The 25,238-nt window shown below is 38.8% G+C and overlaps 1 protein-coding gene across 2 annotated transcripts; it reads right to left on the minus strand.

Annotated features, from left to right (window-relative positions):
- Positions 1–4,577: 4,577 nt before the first annotated feature.
- Prkra (protein activator of interferon induced protein kinase EIF2AK2) lies at positions 4,578–25,190 on the minus strand. Of its 2 annotated transcripts, none has more exons than XM_020177961.2 (8): positions 24,798–25,188; positions 24,071–24,240; positions 20,736–20,817; positions 18,356–18,434; positions 17,238–17,355; positions 16,300–16,394; positions 10,174–10,348; positions 4,578–5,387 (listed from the first exon to the last, which is right to left on the minus strand). In XM_020177961.2, exons 1-8 carry the CDS (start codon positions 24,860–24,862, stop codon positions 5,230–5,232), a joined length of 942 nt encoding a protein of 313 aa, XP_020033550.1. In that variant the 5' UTR covers positions 24,863–25,188; the 3' UTR covers positions 4,578–5,229. The 2 variants fall into 2 exon arrangements, 1 of the variants encoding a protein (XP_020033550.1); XR_012447278.1 differs by lacking the exon at positions 4,578–5,387 and adding an exon at positions 14,096–14,250 and having other exon boundaries at positions 10,213–10,348; positions 24,798–25,190.
- Between the last annotated feature and the right edge of the window lie 48 nt (positions 25,191–25,238).

Here is a 25,238-nt window from a genome sequence, read left to right on the forward strand (position 1 = left end):
TCTTCCATACTTCTAGGAGCCACCCTAACTGCATGTTTTCATCACCACCCCAATCCTTATCAGGATGATAAATCCAATATCCTGGGAGTACAAACTCTCCCTTATTCAACTTTATATTTGTATCTGTCCCCTGGCCTCTTATCCCTACCATGAAGCCCTGTTAATTCGCAGACCCTGTGTATTTTCTCAACTCCCACCGCTATGTGTCAGCTAGGTCCTGCAGCTATTTGATGGTATATTACTTTTCCTCTCTTATCAGGTCTACACATCTTTTGATTGATTTGTGTTATGGTTTGAATCGGGAATGTCCCCCACATTCTCATGTTTTGAGTGCTTTGTTCTAGATGATGGCACTATTTTGGGTTGTGGGTTGTGGAAACTTTGGGAGGTGGGGCTTACTGGAAGAAGAAGGTCAATGGGAGCATGCCTTTGAAGGTAATATTGGGTTCCCAGCCCCTTCTCCCTCCCTTTATCCCTCCCTCCGCTCCTACTCCCCTTCTCCCTTTCTTCCTGTCCACCATGAGGTAAACAAGACCCTCTGTGTCACATTTCTGTCACTGTGATGTTCTACCCAAGTGCATGGGACCAAGCAACCATGGACTGAACCCTCTGAAAGCATGATCCAAAATAAATTCTTCCCCCCCGTTTAAATTGATTCTACCAGGTATTTTGGTCACAGCAACACAAAGGTAACTAATATGGAAAACTGGTATGAGAAGTAGGGTCATTGTGATTAATCTTGACTATGTGGTTCTTAGGCCTTTGGAACTGGTTTGTGGGAAGAATTTGGAAGATTTTGGAGAAGCAGGCCAGAAAAAGCATAAACTGCTGTAAATTGATATCAACAGGTAATGCTGGTGGGAGCTCAGTAGACCAGAATGCCAGCAGGACAGTGAAGGGCAGGATCACGAGGTTTAAGATGAGAAGGAAGACTCTCCTGGCCTTTAGGCCCTGTGTGTTAAATGCTGGCAAAGAACTTGTCTACGTTTTGTCTGAACTTGAGACTTACCATGAGGCTGAATTCAAAGGTGATGTACTCATTAATCTGGCAGAGGAAATGTGAAGGCAGGCCAGTGTTCAGGCTATAGGACGGAGATTGCAGGCTTTTAGCCAGGTTTTTAGTGAAAATCAGGAGCGAATGCAGAGTAAAAAGATATTTGTACTTTGGCCAGTTGGGGCTAAGGAAGGCATGGTTTCTGAAGAGATTAGCACCATTAAGAAGCCAACTTCTCTGCATTGGGACAGTAGGAAAGATGCTTTGAGGCCGTATCAGAAATTGGCCAGACCTTGCTAGTAAAGTGACTCAACAAGTAAGAGCACCTGCCTAACAAGTGTGAAGCCCTGAGTTCAAACCCCAGTGCTGCCATAAAAAGAAAAGAAATTAGTCAAACCTCACACATCACAGGCTCAAGGGTACGAAAGAGTAAACTTGCCTGACTTTCCCTTGAAATGAGAGCAACAGTACGGCACCCTGCTCACACAGGACTGTGTAGGAAAGTGTTTCCCCATTTCACTGTTTTTAGCCACCTACTCAAAGGCTGCTTCAGCCATTGTCCATGGGAGTCCAGTTACTGTTCCAGCTGTCGTCAGACCTTTGTGCCATCCACATGAGACTGGTTTTGCAGGCATGTAGAATGCAAGAGTTATGGGGTTGTAGAGATGCCACACAGACTTTGAAAGAAGGACTGGGAGGCCAAGTATAGGACTTTCTTTTTGATTTTACAGGGGCTCACAGCATAGAGTTTGGCTTGAGCCTCAGAAGAGACTTTGAACTTGGACTTTTGAATAATGTTGGAACTACTAAGATGTTGGGGACTCTTGGAGATAGACTAAATGCATTTTGCATTATGAAATGACCATGAGCCTTTGACAGCCAGGAGATAAATGTTATGGTTTCAATAGGAAATGTCTCCCTATCCATGTCCATGCTTGGTCTGTAGTTGATGTAGTTGCTGTCACTATTTTGGGACGTTGGGGAAACTTTGGGAAGTGAGGCCTAGCTGGAGATAGCAGGTAACTGGGAGCATGCCTTTGAAGGTAATACTGAGTTCCCAGTCCTCTCCTCTCTGCTTCCAGTCTGCCATAAGGTAGAAAATCACCTCTGTGCCAATGCTCCTGCCACCAGGATGTTCTGCCCAAGCACATGGGACCAAGTAACCATAGACTGAACTCTCTGAAATGTGAACTCCTTCCTCCCTTAAGTTGTTTCTGTCGGGTATTTTGGTCACAGATATGCGAAAGGAAGTACTAAAGGTTGTGATTGGCATAGTTGTTAAGAGAGGAAATGAGGGGGTATCTTGAGAAGTGTATATATTATCCTGAGGGACGTATTTCTTCACTGACTTCAAGCAAAGGAACAGCCACATTAACCCTCATTAGAGAAGACTAGGGCACTCCTCTAGCCTTACAATGTTCAGGAAACCTAAGGATTCAAGATTTCCAGGTGCATCAACCCATATGGTCCTGTCCTGTGTCATGGTTCTATTTTTTCCCAACTAAAGCCCTTACTTCAGCATAGCAGACATGCTGGAGTTTTAGCTTCTTTGGATTTCTGCATTTCTCCTGATTCTGTCCTGTAACTGGTTCTCAACTTGCGCTCCTCACTGGCTTCAGGTAAGTTTCATTATATGCTATCATGGAGGGCTTCTGGCTTTGTTACATTTGAATTACCAATTAAATCACTCTCATTCTTTTACCCTTTTCCAAGGTCAGCCTAACCTATTAATAACCCATCAATCCCACTGTCCTTACTGGTCCCTTCTATATTTCTCAGCCACCTGGTATATTATATCTATGAGTCCATTTACTTCTCCTGGCATGCCATTGCAGTTTATTACTGGTGCAAGTATTAACAACTGTATTGTTCACAGGATGTTAGGGTTTATGTGTTCCGCCTACCACCAGTGATGGGGGGGCGGGGCTCTCATCCTGTAAGCCAGCTGGCAGAAGAACCAGTATAAAATCCCACTGCATCATCATCTCCTTCCTTACACTACTTCTGGTATCAAGTGACATAGGCTGGGTTCCTGGGAAGCTGACTCTGAGATGGAAATTGGTGGATAGACTGGGGGTTGCCCCCCGTGCAAGGACAAATTGGGCAGGAGAATAGGCTATGATGTAATCTCAAAGACAGCTTCGACTGACCCTTTGGGGAGCTCTGAAGCTGGGGTGAGTATCAGATTGCCCCAATATGGAGCAGTAGAACTACTCTTTGAATGCAGGCTACCATAGAAAGTGTGACCATATAAGGTGGCTCTCTTCAGTTAGGTAATTATGCAGAGATTTGGTAGAGGAGATTTTCTACTGACAGCGCTCCCAGAATTAAAGAAACCAAATCCTCTAGAACGAAAAGGAAATGTGAGTGGCATATAACAGTACTCCTTGAAGGCAACACTGCATCCCTACAGGCTGTTATATTATTGCCAGCATACTGGGCTATAACTACCTTCATTCTTACCAATTCATTTGTCCCTTACTGGAAGCTTATCATGTGTCATAATGATAAAGGGTACCTATGTCACAGCTGCCTGTTAAGCCAATTCAGGAAACTAATTCATTTAAATAGGTACAACCAAATAGATCAAGCCTTAACACAGGTGAGAACAAAACGGTGTTAATATCTAGAAAATTCAGTCAGCCTGACAGGTGACATTTGAACAGTGTGTTAAGAATGCACATTTTCTCATAGCCAGAAGTAGGGGAAATGGAGGCAGCAGGAAGAGCTCAGCTTCTGAGCACCTTATCCTCAAGGCTCAATGTTATCAATATATTTGAACAGTTTACAATCAAATCATATTATTCTTTCCCATATTCAGGCCTCATCTTCTATTTCCATTGCCCTATGAAGTCTTCCAATTTATCCTCTTCACAGCTGGCATTTCACTATGCAGGTGAGTCTAAATTCATCTCTAGAGTGAGACATATTCCAGAGAATTACGTAAAATTAGTCCAGTCGTGGTAACAATTTATGCCTAAACTTTGCTTTCAGTTTTTAAGTCTATTCCTTAACCTCACCAAAAAAAGTACTTAAATTTCTGATTTAACCTACATAGATAGCTTAAATGTGGAACTACGTTCTGTGTTCATTAGAATTTTAAATGAGTTATATGTCCTGGCTTTTTTCATTAATCTCATAGGACTCTAACCAGTTTTTATTCCTGTCAGAGAAATGCTTCTTATATACTTCCATTAGGATGAACACTTGAGATAATCAAAACTTTATCATTCTAGCCTGGTTTTTTTGAGGATTTCCTGAGCTCTGAACACAAGGCTGAGAGACTTCCATCTTATCTACGAGCCAGCACTAGTTGGCACTAACATACCTGGGATGTTACAAGATGAAATATAGAAATACAAATGGTAAAAATCAAAACTTGTTTGTGAGACTTATTTTCTAATCTTTTAATCATTCATTTCTTTGAAACATTTTTGTAACAGAATTGAATTAGAAAGGTGGTTTTTTTTTAGATTCTACTAATACTTTTTCAACTACTAATTCATCTACAAATGGTTATGCCAAAGAAAAATCCAATATATTGTATATGTTGAGAGAAAATAAGAAAGTGATGAACACCGTGTTTGTAAATTTTGCTTTGGCCAAAGGTTCTTTTACTTTTGACATTTGGAAGTAAACTAGAGTTATGTACATAGCAGACCACCCACATTAAAATGTTACAAATAATAATGTCTGAGAACAGGACCAATCAAGTTACTAGCTCTTTAATAAAATGAGCAGAACCCCATTATAACAACAGCTCTTTATTACATGGTTTCAAATACACATCAAACCAATCATGTTCCCTGAAATTTCACAATGACATTCAATAAAAGCTTCAACACTCTAATTCTAAAGGGATTCCTTTGAATTCCCTTTACAAAGCTTTGCACAAAAAGAGTTTAAGCACCAGAAGACTGTTGTAGCAGTAGCTATTTCTTCATCATCATCAAACATGCAGTTTCTTTCTCTTCCGTGCCTGGTCCTGTAAAATGGGTGCCACACTGCCTTGTGGTACAAAGTTTATAAATACAATATACCAATACAAAGTTGAAGCCAATAAAAAGAGCTTAATAACAACTACCAGGAGATAACTGAATCTGGTGTGTTGATGGAATCTGAAGAGATTTGACAACAACACACAAACTCAAACATTACAGTAAATGCTTTACTTGGAAAGGGGTGCGAGGGAACATTTTATGTGCTACTGAAGGATTTTCTAAGTTGCCCCAAGTTTACTTTCTTTCTGCTATTATCTTTAAATACTGCAAAGCATTGTGAGCTGCATCACTTTGTGCATTGCCACAGGAGATACCCAAGCCATGACAGACTGTGATGGGACTGGTTGACAGTTCGGCGAGACACTGATACTGTCCGTTAGCACTCAGTTCTTCTGTAATGACACATGCAAACATGATGATTAATGGCAAGTGTGTGTATCAACAGATTTGTTGTAAAAACAATAGTTTTTATGATTCTCTTTCTCTTTGAGCATCCATCGTACATGACTCCACTCACTGATCATCTCTGTCATGCTTGTAAAACAACAAACAAAACAATGGTTCAGCTATGGCAATTCTCAACAAACTAACTGTGTTTCATAATCACCTGAGGGAACCTTAAATACATACAGACATCTAGGCCTTACTGGCCCACTCAATCAGAAATGTAGGGGTGGTTTCAAAAATGGCTACCTGCATTTGAAAGAAGTTCCTCAGGCAGGCCTAATATAACCAGCTGCAGTGTTTGCAAATCTCTGAACCACAACAACCTTCTTAAAAGGGAAAGAATCATTTTTCACCAAGAAATCATTTTTCAGTAGAAACTTCAAACAGAAAATAATCTGATTCAGGGAAAGATTTCCCTTCTGCAATTTTGTTCTTAGATTGCTATTTTTGTCTTTTTTTGGGGGAGTACTAGGGTTTGAACTCAGGGTCTGGTGCTTGCTAGACAGATGCCCCTACCAGTTGAGCCTCCTTCTCTCCCTTGATCCTTCTTTCTTAGACAGGTCTCACTATATAGTCTTAGCCCAGGCTGGACTGGAACTCACAATCTTCCCTCAGTTTCCTGAGCACTAGGATGACAGGCAGGTGCCACCATGCTCAGCTTTCCATTTTTTTTTGCCATGCCTTTAGCCTTTTTTGCTTTCATTATCTTTCAAAAGGGCCTCACATTTATGCCCAGGTCAGCCTGGACCACAATACACCTATTTATACTTCCCACATAGCTGGGATGACAGGCACATACCACCACACACAGCTTTTTAATTGGTTGAGATGGGGGTCTCACAAACTTTTTGCACAGGTGGCCTCAAAATGTGATCCTCCTAATCTCTCTCTCCTGAGTAGTGCAGATTACAGGCATGATTCACCGGTGACCAGTTTCCATTTTCTTGATTATAGGCATGCTAGGGGGGCATGAAGTGGTACCTCATTGTGGATTTGACTGTATTTCTAATGATATTGAACATCTTTTCATGTGCTTGTTGGTCATCTGTGTATGTTCTCTGAGGTAGCTGCATAGCTACGAGTTTTTTTTTTTTGTTTGTTTTGTTTTGTTTTTACAGTACTGGGGTTTGAATTCAGGGCCAACATCTACAACTTAAGCCACTCCACTAGCCCTTTGTTTTGTGATTTTTTTTTTTCCAAGATAGGATCTCATGAAATGTTTGCCCAAGCTAGCTTTGAACCACAACCTCCTGATCTCTGCTCCCTTAGTAGCTAGGATTATAGGTGTGAACCACTGGCGCCTGACAGAAGTTCTTAAAAGAACTCTTTAGTTCTTAAAATTGGTAGGAAATGTTTAAAGGCATCATTAATTCATACTCTAAAACTTCATCTCAGGTTTCCCTTTTTTCCCAGCTTCTGAATCTTCCATTGTCTTATTTATCTTATGGCATATTTATCTCTATAAACTGTAGACACTAAACAATATTTAATGAATGAATGGTCTCTCATCAACCACTATTAAATCTCCAGGCTTGCATCATTTATGGCTTATCAAGACATTGTGTTTGACCTATCATTCAAAGCAGCAGAAAATATAGGAAGTTTATTCAGGCCCTAAACACTATTTTTCCAGTTCTAGGAGGTCTGACAAACATTTTACTGAACTTTTAATAAAGATATCAAATTCTTCATATATTATCCTAATGTACCATGTACACATAGGCTCACATATAATTAACCAGCTTTAAAAAGAGAATTAAAAGAAAATCCACAGTGACTTGCTTTCTTATCTGTCCACATTTGACTATATAAATAAAAGAGCTAGCGAAAATACAGATGATGGTAACAGGGATGGGATAAAGCTGCAAACTGACTTGTCTCAATTTACCATCTATAATCAACACTCAATAACAAGTGGAAAAAAGAGGTTGGATCCCCAAAACTTGATGCTGTGCTAGAGATGAGGATACCTTTTCACCTGACAAGCTGCTCATAGCACTACTTTATAGTTAGTGAATCTGCTGGAACTCTTCCCTTAGTCCCACTCCTCTACCACCAACTAGCTATGTGATCTTGGGCCAGTTTCTCAATTGTTCTGTGCCTTGCTTTCTTCACTTACAAGTAAGAATAACAGAATTCATTTCACAAAATTAGTTTTAAGATTTAGTTAGTTGATACATGTAATGTCCCTAGACCAGTGCCCGGCACACAATATAACTATAAATATTAGCTATCGTTGATTTTATTTATTAAAGCTGTATAAGATGTTAACTATTATTACTATCCACAAGAATGGGACATATCAAGAATGGGACAATCAAGAATTTCTCTGGTAAATTAGGCAAGAAGAAGGAACAAAAGGAATACAAATAGGTAAAGAAACTGTCAAAGTATCCCTGTTTGCGGACGATATGATCCTATACCTTAAAGACCCAAAAAACTCTACTCAAAAGCTCCTAGACACCATCAATAGCTATAGCAAGGTAGCAGAATATAAAATCAACATAGAAAAATCATTAGCATTTCTATACACTAATAATGAACAAACTGAGAAAGAATATATGAAAACAATTCCATTTACAATAGCCTCAAAAAAAATCAAATACCTCGGTGTAAACTTAACAAAAGATGTGAACAACCTCTACAAGGAAAACTATAAACTTCTGAAGAAAGAGACTGAGGAAGACTATAGAAAGTGGAGAGATCTCCCATGCTCATGGATTGATAGAATCAACATAGTAAAAATGTCTATACTCTCAAAAGTAATCTACATGTTTAATGCAATTCCCATCAAAATCCCAATGACATTCATTAAAGAGATTGAAAAATCTACTGTTAAATTTATATGGAAACACAAGAGGCCACGAATAGCCAAGGCAATACTCAGTAAAAAGAATAATGCTGGAGGTATCACAATACCCGACCTCAAACTATATTACAAAGCAATAGCAATAAAAACAGCATGGTACTGGCACAAAAACAGACATGAAGACCAGTGGAACAGAATAGAGGACCTGGATATGAAGCCACACAACTATAACCAACCTATCTTTGATAAAGGCACTAAAAATATACGATGGAGAAAAGACAGCCTCTTCAACAAAAACTGCTGGGAAAACTGGTTAGCAGTCTGCAAAAAACTGAAACTAGATCCATGTTTATCACCCTATACCAATATTAACTCAAAATGGATCAAGGATCTTAATATCAGACCACAAACTCTAAAGTTGGTACAGGAAAAGAGCAGGAAATACTTTGGAACTAATAGGTACAGGCAAGAACTTTCTCCATGGACCCCAGCAGCTCAGCAACTAAGAGACAGCATAGATAAATGGGACTTCATAAAACTAAAAAGCTTCTGCTCAACAAAAGAAATGATCTCTAAACAGAAGAGATCATCCACAGAGTGGGAGAAAATATTTGCCAGCTACACATCAGACAAAGGACTGATAACCAGAATATATAGGGAACTCAAAAAAGTAAATTCTCCCAAAATTAATGAACCAATAAAGAAATGGGCAAGTGAACTAAACAGAACTTTCTCAAAAGAAGAAATTCAAATGGCCAGAAAACACATGAAAAAATGCTCACTATCTCTAGCAATAAAGGAAATGCAAATTAAAACCACACTAAGATTCCACCTCACACCTGTTAGAATAGCCATCATTAGCAACACCACTAACAACAGGTGTTGACGAGGATGTGGGGAAAAAGGAACCCTCTTACACTGCTGGTGGGAATGTAAACTAGTACAACCACTCTGGAAAAAAATTTGAAGGCTCCTTAAAAATCTAAACATTGATCTACCATATGATCCAGCAATTCCACTCTTGGGGATATAGCCAAAAGAATGTGACACAGGTTACTCCAGGGGCACCGGCACACCCATGTTTATTGCGGCACTATTCACAATAGCCAAGTGATGGAAACAGCTAAGATGCCCCACTACTGACGAATGGATTAAGAAAATGTGGTGTTTATACACAATGGAATTTTATGCAGCCAGGAAGAAGAATGAAATCTTATCATTCACAGGTAAATGGCTGGAACTGGAGAACATCATTCTGAGTGAGGTTAGCCTGGCCCAAAAGACCAAAAATCGTATGTTCTCCCTCATATGCGGACATTAGATCAAGGGCAAACAACAAGGGGATTGGACTTTGATCACATGATAAAGCGAGAGCACACAAGGAAGGTATGAGGATAGATAAAACACCCAAAAAACTAGATAGCATTTGTTGCCCTCAATGCAGAGAAACTAAAGCAGATACTTTAAAGCAACTGAGGCCAATAGGAGAAAGGTACCAGGAACTAGAGAAAAGGTTAGTTCGAGAAGAATGAACTTAGAAGGTAACATACATATACAGGAAAGCAATGCGAGTCAACTCCCTGTATAGCTATTCTTATCTCAACTAGCAAAAACCCTTGGTCTTTCCTATTGTTGCTTATACTCTCTTCAACAAAACTAGAGATAAGGGCCAAATAATTTCTGCCTGGTAGCAAGGGGTTGGGGGGGTAAGGGAGGGAGCAGAGGGAAGGGGGAAGAAATGACCCAAACATTGTATGCACATATGAATATAATAAAAAAAGAAAAAAAAAAAGAACTGCTCTGGTAATTATATATAGTTAGAATTCTTGATTAATAAAATAAATTACAATAAACATTTTTATTTCTCAAATACATTTTAAAAAGAAGCATGTCTTGGAATAAACCAACTTAAAAATTCATACCTATATCCAAATATGTTATGTTAAAACCTTGTTCTTTGGCAATTTCACTAAGCAGCTGGATGTAGTCTGTATTTGGAATACTAAGAAGGCTTCTTTTCAGTAAGTTGATCTTTTCTCCAGGAGAATTCCTCAAGGAATGCCATGTGCATCCTAAAGAATGTCCTACTACATTTGTCTGAAAAAGAGAGGAAGATTTTGACTCTTAACTAGAACTATATTTCAATACCACTACCAGTATAATTAAAAGTATTTATAAGCACTCACATTTAATACTTCATAGAGGACATTTAAGTGGATATCATTTGGTTATTTTTCCAATTTAAAGTAGATAATACTAACAAGTACATATACTTAACAAATACAAAAAAAAAAAAAAACCAAATACCAAAAAACAAAAACAACAAAAAAAGGAAGCACTAAGTAAGTATACTGTAAGTATTTAAAAATGCTTTTGTACAGCAACATTGGAGTTGGAAGTTGTAGAGACTTTTAATGCATTATTTCCTCTTTCTTCCTCTTTTGACCAGGTTGATGCCTTTTAACTATCTAAAAGGCACCGTGGGACCTCGAGATGCCCATAGGGCATCAGGGAAACAAAATAAAACAAAACAACTTTTGTATAGTACAAAGACTATCAAATTTTCTGATGGTCACATAAAGGGGTGTAAGATATTTGAGAGCACCATGAGCAAATCAGGAAATAATTGAATCTGCCTAATGGTGCAATTTAAAACTAAAATATGAAATGGTTTTTATATCTTTATATTCTTTTACATTAAAGAACAAACATAGCTACTACTTTATTGCAGCACTATTCACAACAGCCAAGTTATGGAAACAGCCAAGATGCCCCACTACTGATGAATGGATTAAGAAAATGTGGTATTTATACACAATAGAATTTTATGCAGCTAGGAAGAAGAATGAAATCTTATCATTCACAGGTAAATGGCTGGAACTGGAGAACATCATTCTGAGTGAGGTTAGCCTGGTCCAAAAGACCAAAAATCGTATGTTCTCCCTCATATGTGGACATTAGACCAAGGGTAAACACAACAAGGGGCCTGGACTTTGATCACACAATAAAGTGAGAGCACACAAGGGAGGTATGTGGATAGGTAACACACCCAAAAAACTAGATGGCATTTGGTGCCCGCAGAGAAACTAAAGCAGATACTTTAAATCGACAGAGGCCAATAGGAGAAGGGTACCAGGAACCAGAGAAAAGGTTTGTTGGAGAAGAATTAATTTAGAAGGTAACACACATGTACAGGAAAGCAATGCAAGTCAATTCCCTGTATAGCTATCCTTATCTCAACTAGCAAAAACCCTTGGTCCTTCCTATTATTGCTTATACTGTCTCTTCAACATAATCAGAGATAAGGGCAAAATAGTTTCTGCCTGGTGGTAAGGGGGGAGAGGGAGGAGGTGCGGGGCGGGGGGGGGGGTAAGGGAAGGGGCGGGGGAAGGGGGGGAGAAATGACCAAACATTGTATGCACATATGAATTAAAAAAAAAAAGAACAAACATAACTACTATAAAGCAGAAAACAATAACAAAAAACTGGAAAAGGTGAGATGTGAAAGTTAGGTTTGAGAAGAAAGAGTTGTTCAAGTGAATGACAGGATGTCAAAAGTTCTCATTACACTGATTTCCCAGCACCCAACAGAGTGTAATTTTTTCCTTTTTCTTTCTCCTTTTCCTCTTCTCTTTATTCTTCCCCATATCTTTCCCTTTTTATGTCTGTTCTTAGAGTGCTTTACATTTATATATTAGTTTATGATTCTCAAATTCTTTCCTACACTGTTAATAAACACAACTACTTTATTAATAAGCATAACAGAAATGAAGGAATTTTCAAAATATCATAGGAATGACATGATATAAAATTAAGTAACTTGATATAAATGTACTAAATGAAAACTTATATTCCTTTATTGTTTTTAGGGCTGAAAGTATAGCTCAGCGGTAGAGTCTGTGCTGAGTGTACAAAGCCCTGGGTTTGATACCTAGCACAAAAAAAAGGTTAAAAGAAATCACTTAATTTACATGGTAAAACAATATATACAATATGAGCAAGTATATAATGAAGAGTAAAAGTCTCCCTTACCACTTCCTTCCTTGAAGATCTGTGTTCTATTCCCTAGGGGTACTTGCTCTTAAAACTTTCCTTAGTATCTTTCCATAAATGTTCTATGGATATGTAAGCAGATATACACAATTTTTCTTAAAAGGAAAGCTTACCCTTTTACATCTTACTCATTTTTCTCACATCAGCACATGTACATGCTCTACATTATGGGCATTAGGTTATTTCTAACTTCTTGATTTTTCTAACAATGCTGAAATAATATGCAATCTTTTGCACTTAGCTGAGTTTCTCTGTACAATTATTTCTAGGAGAGGAACTATAGACTTAAAGTAGGTAATGCTTTTAATTGTGATAAATACTTGCAACCTGCTTTCTGAACCAATTTAAACTCCCACCAACTGTTTTGGAGGGACTTGTTTTCTCAGACCCTCACTAACACCAGACAGCATCAAACTTTGTAGTTTTGACCAATTTAAACGGTGAATTACCTGCACGAATGAAGCTGAACTTTTTCCTTTTCTTAGTCATTTGTATTCTACTGGGTTGTCTTTTTTTTACCGATGTGTAAGAGCTTCAATATATAGTACTAAAAATTGCTTCTTTATAGTCATGTGTTGAAGAGCATTACTTCCCACTTTATTTTATTCTTTAGTTTTATTTATAGATTTTTGGCTGTGTAGTAGGCTATAGTCAAATTTATGCAACTTTTACTTTAAGCTTCTAGGTTAAAAAGGCTTTCCTCATCCTAAAATATTTAGAAGAGAAACGCTCTTCCATGTTTTCTAATACTTACACTTTTAGTTTTTACTGAAATCATTGATGCACCTGAAAGTTATGTGGTGTAAAGAATAAGACAGCAACCTAAGTATGTCATATACATATATACACACATTCTCCCCCATCCCCAAATGTGTCTGTAAGTTGTTTCTACATCATTATTAAATAATCGTTCCTTTCACTCACTGATTTGAAGTCTTACTGTTACCATATACTATGTTCCTACGTGCATCTGATAGAATTATTCTATCCTCTGTCTATTCCTACACCAGTCACATTTTTGGTTTATGTTTTTTGCAGTACTGAAGTTTGAACTCAGGGCTTCATGCTTGCTAGGCAGATGTTCTACCACTTGAGCCACTCCACCAAACCCAAAAATCATGTGTTTTAATGACTACAGTTTTATGGTATGCTTTATTCTCTGGCAGCATAGCACCACATACTCTTACTTTTTATTTTTCTTGGCAAATTTTGAGGGTTTATTTTTCCAGATAAATTTAGTAAAGTATCAAAGAGAATTCTGGTGAATTTTGAGTGAGACTACATTACATTTGTATATATTTACAACACCATGTCTCCCTATCAAAATTAAGAGATAGCGTTACATTTGTCCAATTTGTTATATTCCTCAGTAGAGTTTTAAATGAATCCTTGCACATTTGTTTTTAAGTGTATTCACAAACATACCATCCCCTTTTTCACTACTGAAAATGGGATAGATCTTTTATATTCCAGCTCTTACTATTTGTAAGTAGGAAAACTATTGATTACTTTCTAGTATACCTTTTCAGGATAGTTTCAATTTTCTATAAAGTGGCAATGTTACCAAGCTTCCTAAGTCTCGTTAATCAAAATGATACCCACATTCAGCAAAAAAATCAAACAGTTCGGAACTATGAAAGCAATAATCCCCAGGCTCAACCCCTCCCCATTTTCAGTCTCCTTCCCAGAAGCAATGATTTTTAACTTTCTATTTTAATTATTTTTTTTTACCTTCACAACACTAAATATGTGAAACTATTAATTTTGTATATTAATTTCTTGATCAATTACCTTGATGAATTCTCTTACTGTTTCTAGTAGTTTTTCTCTAGGGCTTTACAGGGATACAATCAGATTATTTGCAGTTAATAATCATTTATAACTCCTCTCTTCTTATTTCCAACTTCTTATTGTTTTCTCTTGTCTAATTCTATTGGTTGGTACCTCTAGAACAAGGTCAAATAAAATAGTGTTAGTGGGCGTCCTCAGTCTTATTTCTAATATTAACGGGAATGAGTGTAAGGCATAAGCATGTAACCATGATTTTGATTTTCTTTGGACATTTTTTTTATCAGCAACAATTGAGTTTTAGCAAATATATATTTTCAGCATCCACTGAAAGGTTTATGCTTCTTTTCCTTTAGTTAATTATAGTAATAAATTTATTAACCTTAAAATATCCATACATCTGTAAAATAAACTATTCATGTCTAGGGCATTGTTCTTTTGATAGTCTACTGAATATTTTTGAAGGTGTTTTGAAACTTCCTATATATTACATATATGAGAAACCTTCTTTTACATTATATATAACATAAGTGGTTTAAACACTATTAAAAATTCTTTTGAAGATTGACAGATTCTACCTGTAAACCTATCTGTGCTTTGTGATTTTGGTAGTATCTCTGATACAAATTTAAAAAGAAGTAAATACAATATTTTTCTATTAAAAAAGAAAAAACAAAAGTATATTACTTATTTGATATAACCATTGTTTTTTTTCCCTACAAAATGAGCCATCATTTTGTAAGTTTAGCGAGGATACTGCTACGGTTGTGCCTTCTCATTTCCTACTCAAAGATAATGTACCACAAGACATACCTAGTTCATATCAGAACCTCAAGCTATAGATTACATGTAGCCATACTTCTTAAGCTCTGGGTTGGCCCAGCTGCCTATTCAATACCTCCATACTTCAATCTCAATATACCCTGCTTGCCTCAAATCCTTCTCACCTTCTGTGTTCACCGTTATTGAAAACTGCCACTGTCTTCTCAGTTGCCAAACTAAAATATTTATTTCCCTCCTTTCCCTTATTCCTCACATCCAATCAATTATCATGCCCCTTTCCTTCAGTTTTCTAAATAATTATTAAATCTACTCATTTCTCTCCATTTCCTCTGCCACCACCTTAATTTAAGCCATTATCTCTTATATGCTTTCTATAACAGCACGCTACTAGGTCCCTTTGATCCTAATATTCATTTACTCACCCTGAGTCAGTCAAGTAATTTCCTTTATTTTTATAAAATTTTTATTTATTTATTTATTCACTGTGGTGCAAGGGATCGAATGCAGGGCCTTGTGCTAGGCAAGTTCTCTACCACTGAGCTATATCTCCAGCCTGATTTCTTTTCTAATGTTAGTTCCTGTCTATTCCAGATTAAAACTCTTTAATGACTTTGTACTACCTTAGGATAAGAGTAATCTCCCCTTGCTTTTCTGGCCTTACTGTTTGAGACTCCCTCCCTTCAACACTATGCTCTGGACATACTAACTCACTAGCATTCTCAGACTGAGTAAGATGTTCCACTTCAGGGGCTTTGTGCATGATTTTTCTTCTCCCTGGAATTCTTTTCCCCCATTCTCATCCTATGGGTCTCAGCTTAGATATTACTTCTTCCTGGAGGCCTTGGCAAAAAACCCAGTTCTGGTTATATGCTGTCTTCCCTGTTCCTACATCATCCACTGTAAGAACCAGTCAATAGCCTACTTTCCTTTTTCAGTAGGCTATAAATTCTATATGGGTAGAGACTGGTTTTTCACTGTATCCCAGTACCTGATATGTATGCTACTAAATGACTGCTGAGTGGACAAATGATTGAACAAAGGAATGGAACTGTGTTGTTACTCTAAAGGTAAAAATGGCATTACTGCCTGACATTTTTAGTTACTTTTTTTTTTTTTGGTGCTGGGGTTTGAATCCAGGACCTTGTACATGTTAAGCACATGCTGTACTTGTAAGCCACACACCCAGCTGAGCTATCATTTTTAGAACCCATCCTATTGTTCTGAATTTACTATGTCTCCTAAGTCCCCTTACTTGGTCACTCCAGTAACTCTGGCTCACATATAGAAAGCAGCTAAAATTAGGGTAGTGTATAGCTGAACAATAAAGATATTTTTAAAAATTGCCACTCTGAAGTATCTATACAACAAGAAATCAGGAGAGTTTCTTACAGTAAGAGACACTTAATCATCTGATCATTACTCACTAGAGAAATGTGGTTCTCTGGAGAAATATTACTAAATTTGGCAAGAAATTTCTCAGCAGCATTTCTCTTGGCTTGTTTTTTTGATGCCCCTTTTCCTAAATAAAGAAAAAGAAATAGATTTAGACATTAGTGTCCACAGAGGATGATCAAATGTGTAAAGCATTATGTTTAATTAGTGAACACATTAGGAGATGGTTATTTTTTAGTAATGTTAAACATATTAAGAACAGGAATTTCCTTCTTATATTTTATTTATTTATTCATTTATTTTTGAACTCAGTGCATCATGCTTGCTACACAAGTTCTTTACCATTTGACCCATGACCCCAGCCTTTTTTTTTTCTTTTAATTTGCTTTTCAGATAGGGTCTCACTAACTTTGTATGGGCTGGCTTTGAACAGGAATCCTTCTATCTCCACCTTCAAAGCTGCGGGGACCACAGGGGTATGCCACCCCACACAGCTCGTTGAGATGGGGGTCTAACATTTTGTCTAGCCCAACTATGATCCTCTTGGTCTCTACCTCCTGAGTAGCTAGAATTATAGGCATGAGGCATCATGCAAAGTTGTTTTTTAAAAGTCAGTAAAACATCAGTGAGGAATGTTTAAGATACAGAGCCAACAATTTGCCTATCTTTCCATTAATAAATTCTGATTTTTAAAAATACCAAATTAAGACATATAAATATTCTTAACCAAATATTTACTTTCTCAACCTTAGAAAGTCAGAGACAGGGACTGAGGAGTGGTTCACATGGTACAGCACCTACCTAACAAACTTAAGGTTCTGAGTTCAACCCCCACACAGCAAAGAGAAAGAGAGAGAGAGAGAAGAAAAGAAGCACATCAATTTTTTTCCCCACAGATATATTTGAAAAATAGAAACTTCTATGGTCATTCATCATCTAAAAATACTGCAGATTGTTAAGAAATAAGTACCAGTTTCCATAAATGACTCTAGTCTGCAAATTGTGGTATATTCTCTCTTATGAGCAGGTCCTCCCTCCTGGGAAAGGGTATATTCAGGAAGTCTCCAGCCATGATGAATAGCCAATTCCTATAAAATCGAGATGAGGCTTTAACAGTAATTTTAACTGTACAATGGCTCAATCACATGATATTCCTTCTTGATTCTGATTACATTTCTAGTCATATGTTGAAAAGAATAATAGCATTCCACCATTGAAAAATGAGGGAAGACCCTGTATTTCCCATAGATATTCATATCTTTAAACATCCTTCATAGGACGAAACTCAAACAGCTTTGTGCTAGGAAGGCCTTTCTTCTATTAAGCCATAGTGAAGTGATATCAGAGTCCAAGGAGAAAGTAAGCCACTACCAACCTCTTTGGGAACACCAGAAAAGACACCTGCCCTCAGTTCATAAAGCCTCCCTCCTCCTAGTTATGGACTTCCAGACCCACATCTAGCTAATTGCTGCATTCAATCAAAAGCAAGTGAAGATCAGAGACTAAGCAAATCAGTGGGCTAACTTCTCTTTCCTTTTTTTTTTGGGTTTGAACTCAGGGCCTCATGCTTGCTAGGCAGGTGCTCTACCCATGAGCCATTCCACCAATCAAATATTAAGTAACCACACTGTGGTTTCATCGGGACTCAAACCCAAGACCTTCTGCATGTAAAGCAGACAAACACTCTACACTATGGAACCACACCTCTCTTTTCTTAAGTTACCCAACTTTGGTTCTTTTATAAAGTCTTCTGTCTCATGGAAGTAGAAAGATGTTTTCCACAAAAGTGGAAAGAAATGTTCTTAAAGTATACAACACTCCACCCATGTGCACTAAGGTTCTGTTGATTTCAAATGATAATTTTACAAAACAAAGGCAAATACTGTATATGGAAGAAAATCCAAAACATATAATAAGTAGGAAAATAATTTCAAGTTAGCTCTATAAAATTTAATGATCATAACCTGGAAAATGTAATTCTTATCTTTAAAACATCAATTGCTTGTCTTTGTCCCTCTGATATTACCGATTTATCCTATCTTTCATCAGAAGATAAAATATTAGGTAGGGAAAAACTATACAACTTACCTGTAATGAACCAATAGGGTTAAGTTGGTTCTTTGGTTGCTTGGATGGGTCAGGCATTAAGGGGTCAGGAGCTGCAAAGCTAAACATTTTTTTAAAGTGTTATTTTAAAAAACAATTTCTCCAAATTACTAAATAAATGGCAAGCATTTTCTATATACCCCTTCATGCCTAAGCTCTTGCTATTCCCTATATATGGAATGTTCTTCTAACTTCTTCTGAACTATCTGCCATCCGAGGTGTATCTCAGATGTCACGTCCTCAAGAAGCCTATTCCCCAGTGGATCATCTCTCACTCCTTTGAATCACTGTAACTTTTTTTTTGGCAGTGCTAGGGGGATTGAACCCAGGGCCTTACACAAGCTACTACCACTGAAGCTATGTCCCCAGTTCCATTATAGCATTTTGTCTGACTCTTTCATAAGGAAGTTATTTGACCATAAATTATACACTTTTAAAAATATGTGTAATTTATTATCCCTCACCTAAACTTTCTCCATTCATACTGCAAATTCCTCGATGGTAGGGCCTATGTATTACTTACCTAAGCTCTGTAATGTTTTATACATAATAGGTGCTTAATAAAAATATATTTAAAGTACAATATTATTATAACTACACACAAAAAAGACCATTAACTAGGAAATTTAGCCTAGCAATACGGATAACGCATGTCATAAATGTGTTTCCATTCAGAAAACTGTGGAAGAGAGATCTGTTTGTTCTATCACTTGTTCAGTGCTAGGATAAATCTCTAAGATTTATATGTATCCTGCAAAAAATAGGGTGGCCTACATGAAACTGGTTTCAGTGTGTGGAGATTATGATTAGGGAAAAAGAGAACAATCACTTCTAGGTAGTTTGGAATTACTAGTTACTTGGGAGATCAATGCCTCATGCTGAATAACCTGCATTCCAAGGTTACTACCACCTAGCAACTGAACAGTCATTTCCTCCATAACAAGTGAGGTTTAGCTATTGCCGCTTCAAGTTTGTTTTCCAACTGCCAGAATTTCAAACTTTACATAGGCTGATGAGATATGAATATTCACTTACAATGCTGCATGCTGAAGCTACCCAAATAATTGTGATGGAGAAGTGAGAATGTCTCTGTATTAAATCAGGCCACTTTAGGCCTCATCTTAGTAATTCTCAGCTTAGTAATTCTCATCTTATCTGTCAAAAAGCACAAAATATATAGTAAAGTTTGTTAGCCTTTTTTGGTGACAAAGTGAAGTGCCCATCTGCAGAAAGGACACTCCATATGCTCATTTCTACAAATGTACCCAACACTTTGGGTTGACTTTTGAGCTGCATAAAACAGCATGACCATTACTAGTGGTGGGGCAAAACTCGAAATGTGCAATGCTATTTGGCATGTCTTGAAAGCTTCCACAAATCAGTTATAATGTGTGACCTCAGAAAAGCAGGCATCATCTGTCAGATCCAAGGCTTGCCTGGGGCAAGTGCTTATCTTGAGTGTAGCTATGGTACTAGTCAGTTCTAAAGTACCCAAAAGGTCAGAAATACATAGAAAAAGAAATCCTTTATGAGAATCTAAGTATACTTCTAATCCAAGAGTCTTGCTGTAGATGAGAAAAGTCTATCCCAAATTCCACTGGTCTCTGCTGTCAGCTATTCACAGACTGAATTATAAGCATTTTGAGTGTGTAGAACAGCATTTAAAGGCATGCCATACTCAACAGTGCCCCCAGTGGAAACCAAAAGACACCACTTTATAATACATGATGTTCCAGAATCAATACTGTTTCCAAAAACACCTCAAAAAAGTGGCAAAAATTTTAATTTGGAAACACATGTCAAGAATTCCACTTAGCATTCTCTTGTATTTGGTATATATTCTACAGTAAAAGAAAATCTCTGCCTCCTACATCCATATGAGATTTCCTAAGAGTATTTTCAGCTGGGCATGGTGATGCAACTCTCTAATCCCCAAAGTCAGGAGACTAAGACTGCGAGTTTGCGGCCATTCTGAGCTACAAAGCAAGATTCTCACTCCAAAAAGAAAAAAGAAAGAGAGTACATTTACCGATCTCTTTCTATCTCATACCTTGTTTTATTCCATGTAGAAATGAAGTCATAATTCAAGATATTAATATTTGCTAGAAACACTGGTTTTATACTGCTGCTCTCCATCATGAGCAAGTAAAGTCTAGTTCACAAGAGCCTTTGTTTCATTGCTAACTCCTAGATTTCAGTGGACAAAAGTGTGCGGATGACAGGTTTTCACAAAGAAATGGAATATTAGAACTAAGATACTAATAATTGTTCCCTCTGTTGCTTTTGTGAGCACATTCAAATTTGTAATCTTACCTCAGCCATGATAATTTTGAGCTGCAGAATACAAAGAAATTTAGCTCACCAAATACTTGCATTGGCTTTCAAAATGTTTATGGCAGCCTCTGCAGCTCTATGTTTCGCCAGCTTCTTACTTGTACCTTCACCTGAATTAAGGTTTAAAAAAGAAGTTTTCAACTCCTATGAAGAAGTGTGGGTTTCACAGATGTTATATTGCAAAACAAAGTCACTACAAGTTTTATATGTACATACTTGGAAATACAACATCCACTATACCTGCTACAGTTGTACACTATAATAAAATATTTACCATGTAAAATTAATAAAGAAAACAATTTTTAAAATTCCATGTATTTAAGTCTATGCACACTTGTATAAAAACTCTTATTGGTTCTATATTGTATGTATTTATTACATAAAACAGTAATAAAGGAGACCATGTCAGACCTCCTGAAGAAAGGGAACTTAGAATTTTACTCTTCCTTTATTCCTGGACAGATAGGGAATTCTTCTGCAGCAAGAACTTTCCTTTAAAGAAATCACTTAAAGCAGAACCACTGGACAGCAAAACAGGCACAATTTTATTCTGATAGTCTGGTCCTATTCTGGATCAAACCCCTATGTTAGGCTAAGCAGTCATGACTATATGTTGAGCACAGTAGGGAAGGTTATATATATATATATATATATATATATATATATATATATATATATATATATATGGATGTGTAATGCATTTTCTGTAGTCTGTATTCCTTCCTTGGGTAGAAAATGGAAGGCTGGGCCTAAGACTGAAGCCCACATTTCAGTAAGCACTCACCTCTGACAAATGATAAAGTCAATCTTTTTTCCTTCTGGGTTCAAACCCTCAAACTCATGAAATAAGTTTCAAGTGTGACCCTTAAGCATCAAGGGACACACAAGCTATATTCTTTTATCTACTAACATAGACATTTGGGATATGGCATAGAACAAAACAGAGTCCCTGACCTTAAGGACTGACAGATTAGTGTGGGATTTTGTCTGTTAACAGGTATCTGAAAGATGAGGGGTATATGTTACAAGCCTCAACACAGGCTGTAGGGGAGAACATGAAAATGGTAGCTTGCCAGATGTGGTAGTGTACAACTGTAATCTCAGCACTCAGGAGGCTGAGGGAGGAAAATCAAGAGTTTGAGGCCACCCTCAGTTAGATAGTAAGACCCAGGCTCACCAAAAAAAAAAAAGTGAGAAAGGAAAAAAGGTGACAGCTCCCTGACACTTGCTTAGGGATTCAAAAAGGTTTCATGAAGAAACAGATAAATAAACTGACACTTGAAAGATGAGTAAAAGCTAGTAAGGTAGAGGGAGCTGGGGATTAAGAAGAATATTTTAGATAGAGAGAAAGCACCTGAAAAGGCTCAAAGGCAACACAGAGCACAGTATTGTCAAAGCCCCAAATAGATGACTTGGCTAAAGTATAAGTACTTGAAGGAAGGAATTTTGAGATAAAAGGCTAGAAGTTGAGGGTTGAGGAAGAGGTCAAAGAAGGGTATTATAAGTATGTGCTTTTCAAATTTTAGTGTGCCAAAATACCATGGTATTTTGTTAAAAACACATGCTGTTATCCCATACAGCAGGGAAGGCCTGATGCTATGCATTTTCATTGACTGCCTAAGTGATATGCTACTTGATGATTACATTTTAAAAAAGCAAGTTTGTAAGTGAAGTTAAAATGTTTGTATTTATCTAGAGCATGATGGGGAAACCACTAAGTAGATTTTAAGAGGAGGGAGACAAATTTGAATGCTAGAAAAGAACACTTTGGTTGTCATACAGAAGATGGGTATCACAAGATTATAAGATGAAAGAGCAGTTAAAAGACAGGAGCTATAATACAATCAAGAGATGACAGTGGCCTGAAGAGCCCCAAAAGAGAGTGAAGCAGACTCAATAGCTTTTTAGGAAATAGGGCTTAATAATAGACTGGACAAGAAGGAGACGGAAGGGAAGGATCAAGGCCATCCCCACAACTAGGTTATTGTGGTACCTTTATAGAGAAAAGGAATGCAAGGGAAATGGGTTGTGGAGGGGATAAGATAGATTTGATTTGGGACAATGAGAGACTGAGGTGACTTTATATCCTCTAATGGAAGATGCCCAGCAAGTGCACAGGCAGATACATTGTTTTGTAACTGGGTCTGGGCTGAATATGAAGATTTCAGAATTATTAGTCATTATTTATTTATTTACTTTCTGGTGGTGCTGGGGTTTGAACTCAGGGCCTCCACCTTGCTGGGCAAACCATGAAGGCAGATAAGCTGGCACAGGAAGAGGAGGTAGTGTGAGAAGAGGTTGAAGGCAGAATGGTTGAAACAGTTATTAATCCCTAATCTAAAACACATGTAGGGTGGAGGGCGTGAAAGGCTACGTTTTCATGAATTTCCATTGACTATTTTAAATCAACCATTTGATGTAATAAATGCAATGCTGACTTCATGGTTCATGTGAGGAACTTTCCAGTCAGCACTTACAATCCACCTGCCTCACATAGAAGGGATGGGGAGGGTTGGGAAGCTTCAGAAATCTCTTAAAGTGGCTTCAGTGACAACTTTCCCCGAAGACACAAACAAATCATGCCATCAGATAACTAGATGGAGGAATTCCAGCCTTTCCACTATTTTTTTCCTTAATATTCTTCCAAATTAAATTTTTTATGTCTGTAATTAAAAAGGTAAGAAAGATAATGTCAACATTTACAAATGGTTACCATTTCCTCAGGCATGAGCCTGAACTTTGAAACTATTACTATGTGACCTTGGGCATGTTACTTATAATCTCTCTGAATGTTTCTTCCTGTATAAAAAGAAAATACAATCTTACACAGTACCTGCTGTTTTAAGAATCAGAAGCTACTATGCATTACAGTGGTTGGGAACCTTCTGCTTGTCCTCATTTTATCTGGACACAAAATCAGTAGTGGTACAATGAACCCAAAGTTCCAAATGTGTCTGCAAAGGGAGGGAAGAGCTCAGAAAATTCTGGGGTCATGCCTCAAGTATTGCTGTAATCTAGGGAACTAGTAAATCTGACAGTACCTCCTGTGGAGTTATGACAGCTCCAAGAACCTTTCCTGTTTCTCCCTAATTTTTAGAGGACCCTTAGGAGGATCCTATGGTGAGAGAATGCTTGCAGGATGCCTACATAACTTTTTAGTTTCTGAGCTTCCTCGTAGCTGAGGAAAATTAGAGGCAATCACATGAAGCTGAAAAACCCTAATGACCTGATACGAGAGATCTCTTGGTTTCAGAGCCCGCTCCTCCTGTCTTTGGCAAAAGGGGCACTTTTCCGAATTGAAAAGTAACACCAAGTCTGGACTGCCAACCCGCATGATCATGGAGATTAACTGTGCATACAGACCTGTGCAAGTTATGTCACCGACGGTTACTCTGAAGGTGAAAGTGGGCACGTGTATTTGCACATCGGATCTTTCACATTCATAAACCGGGATATTCTTGGTCTTCATGCCGTATTCGTGTAATACCTGAATCGGTGTTTTCCCTGGTTTAGCTGTTATCATCTTCCCCAAACTGCAAAAACAACAGACAGACGTGTGCTTTGCATGTCAAAGCGGAGAGGGAAGCAGAAGCACACACTGGCCAGTTTCAACTGCCACCAATGGTGACGAGGGAAGCTCCCAGCTCCCAGGCGCCAGGGCCAGAGCCGACAAGGCCTGGGCGCACCTGTCTCCCGGCCCCGAAGCGGCAGTCACTCGACAGGGCCGAGCAGAGTGAGGGAGGGAGGTCTTTGGAGAGAGAACTTGAATGCAGGTGGCCGGGATCCTCAGGGGAACGAGGTGGACACCGGCGCTGCATCCGCTCGAGACCAAGCCCACGAATCCTGCCTCAGCGCGGCACCATTTGCCGCCTCCTCCCACCCTGCACGAGCCCGGGGCCACCAGAGGGGCGGGGCGCGGCCGCAGACCCCGGCTCGGTGCCGCCAAGAGGGCGGGGCCGAGCGCCGCCGCCGCGGGGAGGGGGGAGGCAGGAAGGGGCTTTACCCAGAATGCCGCCGGAAAGCCGGCTCCCCGCCCCCGCCTCTGCTGCCCACCGCTCTCGGCCCTGCGGCTCCGAAGCCCGGCGCTGACCTGAAGGTTCCGCTGTCCTCGCGCTCCAGCGGCGGGGCCTCGGCGCGATGCCTGCTCTGGGACATTGCGAGAAGGGACGACTAGGCAGCGCAAAGAAGAGCAGTGAGGAGCGATGTCCTCGCTCCCCGCGTCGGCCCGTCCCGAGAGCAGCTCTCCGGCACTGCCGCCTCTCCGATTCCCCCTCTCCTTGCTGCTCGCGTCCCTCAGCTAAGGGGACCAGCGGGCGGGGCGGGGGGAGGCGGGGCCTCGGCGCAGCAGTGCCGGCCACACCCCCTCGCTGCTCGGACTCCTGGCCCAGCACCTAGTTAGTCCCCGCCCCCTCCCCTTCTAGGCCGCTCAGGCTCTGACAGGCTCGGCTCTTCCCAGCTCCTGCCCGCTCCACCCTTCCGCTCCTGGGGCTCCGTGGTGCCCGGCCCGCCTCTACCCTCCAGGCCCCGCCCC

The sequence above is a fragment of the Castor canadensis genome, chromosome 4, assembly GCF_047511655.1.
Source record: "Castor canadensis chromosome 4, mCasCan1.hap1v2, whole genome shotgun sequence".
Taxonomy (NCBI): Eukaryota; Metazoa; Chordata; class Mammalia; order Rodentia; family Castoridae; genus Castor; species Castor canadensis.